Source organism: Arachis duranensis, chromosome 8 (assembly GCF_000817695.3).
Source record: "Arachis duranensis cultivar V14167 chromosome 8, aradu.V14167.gnm2.J7QH, whole genome shotgun sequence".
Taxonomy (NCBI): Eukaryota; Viridiplantae; Streptophyta; class Magnoliopsida; order Fabales; family Fabaceae; genus Arachis; species Arachis duranensis.
In genome coordinates, this window is record NC_029779.3 from 46803503 (window position 1) to 46813784 (window position 10282).

Consider the following 10282-nt stretch of genomic DNA (forward strand, 5'->3'; position numbering starts at 1 on the left):
GAAGTCCGTTAGTGAGGATCCGGACTCTGAGTAATTAGTTACCTGTGGAGTTTGTTGATCTAGTCGCCCAATACTGGGCACCCATTGATGATTCCAAAAGTTGATGTGGGATCCGTCTCCTATCCTCTAGATGGAATTACTTTCAATTGCTTTGCAGGAAGAACATATGCCTTTCCAAAGGTTAGAGTCATTTGGTCTCCTAGTCACATCAAACAAAAATAATCATTAAAGTTTAGACTATGTAAAAATCGAATTTAGATTGTATATCTTAAAATTTTAGACTTAAATTAGATTATATATATCAAGCCATGCAACATACACAAGATAAACTAAAATAAAGATAATCATAATTTTTAAATAAGTTAAAATTTAAAAACTTTCGGATCTAGTGCTCTAAATTCTAATACCATGTCATGATACCACTCATCCCAAAAGGTTCAGCTGATAGAAAAATATAACATTAATGATTATATATCTAATACTCCATAAACATCTATTGTACATATTGTACAAATATTTTATTGGCTCCTTATACTTTTCCTTATTATTATTAGGCTTAAACTAAAAACAGCTAGTTAATGTTGAGGAATTTAATCAAATTTTCCTTAGTATTTTTTTGGTGTAAAGATCGTCCGTGTATTAAATGAGGGAATTAGTATTTTTGTTAGTGTCGGTTTGTTTGTTCAGCCTATAATAAAAAAAATAATTACAATAATAAATAAATTTAATTTACCTAATAACTTTTGATAATAAGTTAACTTTTAAAGCGTGTTGCACTCCCTAATTTACCTTGAGCGCACTAGTTTTCGCCTAGTTTAGCCGTACCAATTTTTTAAGTTTTGGATTTGATCGAGTCATAATAAAATTGGATCAAACTTAATTAAAATTGGGCCATGAATATTCTAATGTGTATTTTATATTATAACATATATTTAATATAAATAGTTAATTTGATGGTTAATTTTTAATATATATAAAGATATAATATTAATTGATTAGCAATACTTTAGAGAAAAAATATAAAGTGGAATACTTTTTATTATCCTATTAATAATTAACAATATCAAGCCTAGACAAAATTGTAGAGAAACTAACTTGAAATTCATGATCTGGCTAATAAATAGGTAAAGATTTGACACCGAGTTAAATGTTATATCTATGCTTTAAACCATGTGTTTTTTTTTTTCTTTTTTTGAAATTAATTGGTAATTAAACTAATCGGATCATGTCAGATTAACTTCAAAATTAACTCACAAAAGTTAAATTCAGTTGACTACTCGATTCGTTAACAATTAAATTTAAATGTAGATTTATATTCAATTCACCAAAAGATCACAAATTACTTCAAATTTATGAGTTAGTTCAAAATCACAAACTTATTCAAATAAGATACACATAATTTTTATAGAGTATAAACTATATATAAAAAAGATTACTAACTATATATATATTGCATTTAGTCCATCTCTTCTATCATAATAATTCTTTATGTTTATAAAGATAATTATAATCTTTATATCAAAAGATCGTTACAAAATATGTTTCACATTTATTAAAATTTAAAAATATAAAAATGATTGATATATTTACAATGTAAATGTTTATAATAAATAGTAACATATAATTATAATTATATATATAAAATAATCGAGTCAATTTATAAGTCATGAGCTAAACTTATCTAAATTTAAGTTGGTTTTCTAACTTAATTGTTAATATACAAATTCAAATTCAAACTCAAATTCGATTCACAAATTCATGAACCTAGCATATCGAATTATTAAGCAGTGAATTCAAATAAACTAAGAGTCCGCTTGTCTCAACTGTAGCCCTATTTGTAACGCTATTCTGTACAAAAAGATGTATTCTACTTCCAATAGGAGTTAAATAATAAAATGAACTTCCACCCTTCATGGGTTCACTGGCAAAATCCACCTTATATATGCTTGTTTCATGTTCAAACTTTTGTTGAAATGTCGTTTCTTCGTATAAAAGTTTCATGATCCAAATCCAATGCTCCTCCCTCGCCTTCAGAAACCACAATGCATGCATTTTCTCTAAAACATTTATGTACCAAAGTATCAGTATAAAATTAAAATAATTAGCAATCTTTCTATACAAATATAAATACTACAAGCTTTTCAACATAGCCTAATAACGCACATGTATATATATCTATATTTAATTTTACAATAGCACATACATTTAGACCCCATCATCAGGTAGCTATGCCCTTTTTATCTTGCTGCTGAAAGCCTTATAGCTTCTTGATCAAGGGTTGAATATTCAGCAGTCCAAACAAACTGGTGAGACATGAGTTGATTACTAACCTCTTCTTCATTATTATGTTGCTCCAATTCATTCCATCTCTCTTGCAAACCCACTCCTTGAAGCATTTTCACTATCTCTGACATTGTTGGACGCTCCTCTGGGTAGTTTCTTGTGCAAAGCAATGCAACATGAATTATTCTCTCTACTTCCTCTGAATCATATGTCTCTAGGTTTCTATCTACTATGTCCTTCACCCTGTCTTCCTTCAATAGTTTTTTTATCTGTTTCCATAACATTCATCAACATAAAAGGTAAACAAGGTAACTGAACTAAAATTTCATTTTGGGTGTCGACTTTGTATGCACGATTTATTTTAGTCCTTAACGTTTTGAAATCACTGTTTTGGTTATCGATATTGCACTACTTAATCTATCATTTCAGTCTCATCGTTGTGAATTAGCTAATGTGTCACATTATCATGACCACATGATGCGCCACGATATTGTAACAGGTTAGCAAATTTGTAACAATGGAACTTGAAATAACTACTAGTACACAGTTTCAAGGACCAAAATGCTAATTTTAAATTGTTGAGGACTAAAAAGAATTATACTTACAAAATCAATGGCCAGATAAAATTTTGTTCATCCACTTATTTTTCTATTCAAAACCTCAACTTATAGAGAATCAATTAAGTAGAACTAAGATCAACACCACCTATGTAAGAGGATATATATCAAATCTAAGCAGGTAGTAAAGTTAATTAAATAATGATAAAGCAGGTGTGATTCAGACATTACATGATCAAGCAGAAGAACATCCTCCTCCTCCTCTTGAAGCCGAAATAAGTCAACGGCGCGTTGACCGGTGACCAATTCAAGAAGTGTTATACCATATCCAAACACATCAGTCTTCTCTGATGATTTTCCGGTGCACAAGTATTCTGGTGCTATATGACCCATTGTGCCTCTCACTTGAGTAGTAACATGAGTCACCCTTGTATCAACAAGTTTAGCTAGACCAAAGTCTCCAAGAACAGCTTCAAAGTTATCATCTAATAAAATATTTGCGGCTTTCAAATCACGGTGAATTATCTTAGGGTTGCATTGATTATGTAAATAATCTAATCCATGTGCTGTGCCAAATGCCACATTTTTCCTCATTGCCCAGTCTAAACCTTTCTCACCTTCTTTTAAATCTGATGCAATATATAGATACACAAATGTGTTACAATCCAATATGATTTACCTTGAAGTTTGAACCTACATGATAATGTAGATAACTGCAATATATTAGGGGTAAAATGTCAATTTACCTCTCAATTGATATGCTACACTTCTATTTTCCATGAAAGGGTACACTAGGATTCTTTCAGTTGAGGTTGTACAGTATCCAATTAATCTTAGCAGATTCTTATGAACTGCAACACTTATAAGTTGAACTTCTCTTTGGAATGCAGCTTCTCCACCAGGAGCCTGATAATCGGCGAGGCGTTTCACGGCCACTTTTGTGCCATCTGAGAGTACTCCTTTATAAACTTTTCCAAATCCTCCTGTGCCAATTACATTGCTTTTGCTGAAATTTTTAGTCGCGTGTTGCAGTTCACGCCATGAAAATCTTCTCAGTTGCCAAAAGGAAATTTGGCTCTCATCTTCACCTGCAAATTTTGTAAGGTACTTAACTTCTGTTATAAGTATTCTAGATGCCATCACATTTATGATGCTTTGAAGGTATCTAAAATCATTCATATACATATATGTGCACAAATGTTTTTTTGCATTTTAATTAATAATTAACAGAGGCATATTATAGGCTGACAATTTAGTTAACAAAATTTTAGTATGTGAAAATTCCATTTCTAATAACGTGGATATGTGAAATTTTATAAAGAAGTGTCTTTCAAGTATCATGTGTTTGTTTCATTCTTTCGGGATGAAATTATCAGCATTTCAAACTTTATTAGCAGATAAATTTGTGGTTTTTTTGTTTTTTTTTGTTTTTGGTGACTAGATAAATTTGTGGTTTACTTGTTATTAATGTGTGCTATGAGAAAAGAAACTTGCATTGAAGGGAATGCTTTTTTTTTTCTTACCTGAAACATCAAAAAAGACATCAGTTTTATGTCTGTGCATGTGATGGTATCTATATACAAAGATAGCCCCAAGAATTATCAGTGCAAATAAACCACAACTTGCAAAACCAACAACCTTTACAAGTTTTGGTTTGTTGGTTGAACCTGCAATAAGAGGGAAAAATATAAGCACCTCTTCTTCTTTCTTAAACATTAGTTAAAGCTATGTGGACAAAACATAGCAGTTTATGCAAACAAACCAGAAAGTGAAGGTTTAGAAGCACAAGGCTGATCCAAGCTAGAGCCGCAACGAAGAAGTGTGTTCGAAAAACTGAAAATTAAAATTCAATAAAAATGAAGATTAGAGGAACATTAATTGAAAGTCAGAAAATACTCAGCAAGTTGTATATGAAGCTGTAATGAGATTTACTTAAATATTGGAATTGAAAAGAGTGGCATTGGGACAGTTCCAGTAAGACCATTAGATGAAAGATCCCTGTGAAACAAAAACATTTATAAAATATATAGAAGTGCCATCGTGTATACAATATAAGGATAAGTTTCATGCAATCAAGAATAGTGTTCTTACAATTCTGCCAATCCAGTAAGGTTTGAAATTGTATCTGGAATATGTCCAGATAACTTATTCCCTTTCAACAACCTGGATCACAAATGAGATCATCACGTGAGAAACTCGTTCTAGTACTACCCCCGGTTACAATAACTTTCATTTTAACTTTTGTTTAGTACATTCATAAATTTATGTATCTTGATACAGATTGTATTGATGTTATTGTGAATTGGAAGGAGCATCCTTTTTAGACATTAAGGAGGAAAAGGCCTTGGAAAAAGTACAGATGCTTTAGACTTGAAAGTCGGCCCCAAGTAGCCGGGACAGAACCACTGAAATTATTGTCAGCAAGATTAAGATATTCGAGGCGCGTTAAGTTGGCGATGTAGTCAGGTAAAGGGCCTGCAAGATTGTTGTCCTGCAACTCCCTGCATGTAGAAAGAGTACCCCACCAGGTTACTTTTATGTACCAATAAGTCAATAACATTTGATCAAACACTTGGTGAGCACTTTATATATGAACAATAACATTTACAGCATACAGGAAAATGTACTTGAGATAAGTTATGGTAATCTGATTCATGGATTCGTACAATATCAGAATTATCAAATCTCATAAAAAATATGAATCTATGACGGTAACAACATACAAGCTAACCAAGTATTTCAATTTGGCAATTGAGGGAGAAAGTGTTCCAGAAAATCCTTTTGATGCCAAGTTCCTGCAAGAAGAAACTAATGCATTGTCAAAACTCAGAATAAAGAAAAAGAAAGGGAACACAAAAAAAAAATGAATATATACAGATTTTGAACCTACAGAGATATAACATGTTTGTTGCTACAATCAACATTAGACCAGCTATAGCAGGGGCTCACAAAAAAACTATTCCAATCTTTAATTTGATTATTGGAATCATTGAGGGCCCTCAGAAATTCAATCAATGCTTCCCCTGTATATATATGAACATCCAAAATTGACAAGTGTTAACATAAATATGGATGAATTAATCGTATCTTTATATTGAAAATGAGTTGTTAATAACTCCAATCAATTTATGCCACATAGGTTAAAGTAATTTTATTATAACACTCGTTAATAATTTGTAATTCAATTAACACATCAGTGTAAGAGTTATACTTATAATGTATGCTTAGAACCCTAATAATTTTTCAATAAGAATTTAACTCACGTGGACAAATTTAATTAATTACCTTCCACATCAGGATCTGTGATTGGATAACTGTGCCTCAATACACTCAGAAATATCAACCAACTTGAAAATATTTTGAGTTGAAACATATTAGAAACTTCGCCTGAAAAAATTAGAAAAAATCAGCTTAGTTAAATTAGAGGTTCCAAGAGGATTAAAAAAGTTGACAAATTTTTTTATTAAGATTAACTATTTCAAACACAAAAAATTAAACAAGGTAATGATTTGATAAAATAATACAAGTTTTCATGCAACTTATTAGAGTGACAAGTAAATGATTAAATTTATTTGTAACTTTGCAATTTAATGAAATAAATTACAAACTTTGTAACCATGCAAATAAGTACTTCAATTCATTGATGAGAATCAGTATCAGCATAGATATGAAAGTGACAAAACTTATATTACCAGTTTGAGTCAAATATTATGCTTGAATTTGCAGAAGAAGAAGCAGCAGCAGCAAAGAGTAGAATGAATGAATGATGCAACAAAGATCAAAGTGATAAATTGAGTCACCTGAGGTATATGGTTGTTGGTTGAGTGCATAATAGGGGGCCCACATGCCAATGACAAAAACCGAATCATAACTAAATTTAAATATATACAAATTCAAGTTTAACACCTAGCCTACACATAAAATTAAAATTAATTGTTCTATATAACTTTACTAAATTTATAATTAAGTTTTCATATTTTTTTATTTGAGACTTTATATTGCTTCTAATGTTGTAATTAGAATTTTTTTATGTCAAAAATATTAAAATTAACGGAATATTTATCTCAAAAAATATGTAGTTAATATTTTACTTAAGTTTTTAATTATAAATACTTTTAATTTATAAAAAAATATTCAGTTAATTCTAATATCTTTTAGACTAAAAAAAGGATCTAATTACAAATTAAAAACAGTGTAAAAACTTAATTAAAAGGAAAAAGATATAAAAAACTAATTACAAAATTGGTAAATATAGACCAATAGAATAATTAAAGTTAAAAAAATTAATAATACTATTCCCACACCTTACACTTTTGGTATTTGTATAAAAATATAGATATTATTAATTAATTAATTAGATATTTAAATTATTATTTAATTAATAAAAAGAGTACTTGGTAATTATTAAGAAAACACTAATATTAATTGAGGAGTGTTAAGAACCAGCACTTTTGTTAAATTATGGCCAGCATTTAACCATCAAAAGAAAATTGAATGATTCTACATCATTAGATGTAATTTTACACCATTAAAAATATCATTAATGGCTAAAAATTACAAAATCTGCTAGTCCCTTAAACTTTCTCATATTAATTATTATAAAAGATACAGACGAAATGAAATTGAAAAAAGAAAATTGTTATAATTAAAACTAGATGTATAATATAGTTTAGATTTTGCTTAAAAAGTTAGAAAAACTTGTTAACTTTTTTCAAAAGAAACTTAAGTTTTGTATTAGAAATTAGAAAATCTAAGGGCTTGTTTGGTTTTTTATTTTATTTCTTGTTCTTATTTTTAGTATTTCTTAGTTTTAGATGTTTTAATGAAAAAGTAAATAATTAAAAAAAGAAAATATTGAAAATAAAAGTATGAATAAAATATTTTCAATGTATTAAATAATAGAAAATATAAAATTATCCCTTTTTTTAATATTCTCAATAGGTATCAAAAGAATATTTATGAACAAAATCATTATTGTATTATACATTATTTAGGGCATATCTAAATAAAGTATCACACATTAGACATAAGAGTTGAAACATAAAGTATTGACTTACAAGGAAGGTGAACTCTAAATAAAGGGAAACCGAGAACATGTTCTTTTCTTTGTTTTTCACTTTTTCCTTTGAAAAAGTTGAAAACAAAATGGGATTTTATTTAGTTATAGTGAGAGGGTGAATGGGCATTAGTAGTGGGCGAGAATGAGAATCCCACTAAACTTGAGTGATTTTTATTTTGACCTGTGAATCCACTCAACGGTGGATAAAAATCTAGTGAATCACACTTTTCATACTTTAGATTTTATTTTTGATAAAAGGATAAATTTTTACGTCTCTTCAATATAAAAAACTTTTTGACTGTCTTAAATCATCTATGTTATTGTCAATCATAAAATTTGTGAACTCATAAAACTCATAAATCATCTATGGAACCGGGAGATTAAACATAAATTTTAGAGAAGCAAATAGTTGTGTGGATAAGGTCCTGGGTACAATTCATATTTTTTATAATTTACTTTAGATTGTTTGTTTGGACGTTGGATTTATTGTTTATCAAAAAATATAAAAAAATTGTTATTATTATTGTTATATTAATAAAAATAATTATTTTTTATATTTATTCTGTGAATTTTATGGTTGATATTATTGGGATGAATTTTTCTTTAAAATGGTTTCTATTTAATTTTTTTTTTGGGCGTTCAATCTATTACTTATAAAAAAAACTTTTTTATTATTATTGTTATGTTAGTAAAAATAATTATTTTTTATATTTATTCTATGACTGAGTATCTAAAATATTGTTTTTAGATAATTCTGTATACTGTTTAATATATTAAAATTACACTGTTATAATTGAAATGAATGAAAATTATTTTTTTATTTATTATACTCTTCTATATTTTTTTTCTTATCATACATACCTCATAGTGATTCAAAGTAAATAAAGTTATTTTAGCTCCTATCTTTTATGTGTATTTAGAAATAGAGTTAATAGTTAAATTAGCTTTTAAAAGATAAGGCATTTTTTAAATTCGTCCCTGAAAGATTTTTTTAATTAAATTGATCTTTTAAAGATTATTTCACTCACAATTTTTGTCAACGATTGATGATGTAAAATATTAACTGAAAGTATGTATGACACATAACATATTCAATTAGACGTTAACTAAATATGTTTACGAAAATCTATCAATTTAGTCACTAGGTCATATTAGGAATAAGATTTGTATAATTGAAAAAAAATGATAAAATTAATAAATTTTTATAAATATATTTGGTCAATATCTAATTAAACATATTAGGTATTATATATGTTATTAATTGACATTTTACAACATTACTTTTTGAAAAAAAAATATAAATAGAGTGACTAAAAAACAAATATGATTAATTCGTAATCTTTGAAAGACCAATTTAATTTAAAAAAATTTAAAAATAAATTTAAAAAATATCTTATCTTTTTAAAAACTAATTTGACTATTAACCCTTTAAAAATACAAGAAGAATACTTTGAAGGTAGGCTGTAACCAAATATAAATTAAAGTATCTCAATCTATTTATATATTGATATGTTACTACATGTCATGGAATGGATGAATTTTTTTTTTTTTTTGTTAATCTGGATAGATATCTTGTTTTGTCTAATAATAAAAGAAATATAAATTATATATTAACATCATATACGAATTTTATGCAGCTGTAACATACAAATGCTCCATGTTACTTTATCATGTGATGATGATGAGAATCCGAATGAAAAAGCATGTATTTGTGGTGTAGTTTTGATCGAATAACGATATAGGTAGGTTCAACTTCAACGTGAATATGATTGGACTGTTTTCTTTACTTGCAAATAATTTTAAAAAATCAATTTTCCAAATAAAAATATATAAAAATTAACAACATATTTATATTTATAGTCAAATTTTATAAAATAATATCAAACTAGATTTATAATCAAAATATAAATAAGAAAATATAAAAATATAATAATAATTAAATTTTAGTATTCGTACTAAAATTTGATTATTTTGCTATAAAAAATCTGATTATTCTATTAAAAAATATTTTAATTATTTTAGTAATTTATTATAATAATGAAAATGTATAAAACATGTATAAATATATACAAAGACCTAATATATCTAATTTAGTGACTAATTTCTAATGTTTATAATTTTTTATGCGATCTTATGTATTTTCATGAAAAGGCCGATTCATCAAACATCAATCATCATGCTTTTTAAAAAGAAAAAAGCAGTCCACAAATACTTTATTAGACGTATATAAAGGGTCGATTTAACCTCACTCAAGGATAAATTGCTGAAGACACCCTCACTTTAGACTTTACCTTATGTATTTAGGGCTTAGGACTTTATATTAAATATTAATAGACCTATCTTGTGATGGACTAGGGTAGGACCCATAGGGGAGTTGAAAAAA

At 27.6% G+C, this 10282-nt stretch overlaps 1 protein-coding gene across 3 annotated transcripts; it reads right to left on the bottom strand.

Moving 5' to 3' along the window:
* Window positions 1-1637: 1637 nt before the first annotated feature.
* On the bottom strand, window positions 1638-6636 carry LOC107463312 (probable LRR receptor-like serine/threonine-protein kinase At5g63710). 3 transcript variants are annotated; one of them, XM_052252873.1, is made up of 13 exons: window positions 6533-6636; window positions 6126-6227; window positions 5731-5863; window positions 5564-5635; window positions 5198-5341; window positions 4932-5003; window positions 4773-4838; window positions 4603-4673; window positions 4364-4507; window positions 3587-3928; window positions 3072-3469; window positions 2331-2552; window positions 1638-2057 (listed from the first exon to the last, which is right to left on the bottom strand). In XM_052252873.1, exons 2-13 carry the CDS (start codon window positions 6211-6213, stop codon window positions 2031-2033), a joined length of 1779 nt encoding a protein of 592 aa, XP_052108833.1. In that variant the 5' UTR covers window positions 6214-6227; window positions 6533-6636; the 3' UTR covers window positions 1638-2030. The 3 variants fall into 3 exon arrangements, with proteins under 3 accessions (XP_052108833.1, XP_020985545.1, XP_052108834.1); XM_021129886.2 differs by having other exon boundaries at window positions 2204-2552; XM_052252874.1 differs by lacking the exon at window positions 6533-6636 and having other exon boundaries at window positions 2204-2552; window positions 5790-5863; window positions 6126-6230.
* Window positions 6637-10282: the final 3646 nt, after the last annotated feature.

Excerpts from the sequence above, each read along its gene's own strand:
- LOC107463312 (XM_021129886.2), bottom strand. The coding sequence starts at position 6,213 with ATGTTTCAACTCAAAATATTTTCAAGTTGGTTGATATTTCTGAGTGTA. Across the intron at positions 5,004-5,197 it reads CTTTCAAGTCTAAAGCATCT|GTTGTTGAAAGGGAATAAGT; the intron begins GTACTTTTTCCA and ends TTTGTGATCCAG. Across the intron at positions 4,674-4,772 it reads TTTTCAATTCCAATATTTAA|TTTTTCGAACACACTTCTTC; the intron begins GTAAATCTCATT and ends TTTAATTTTCAG.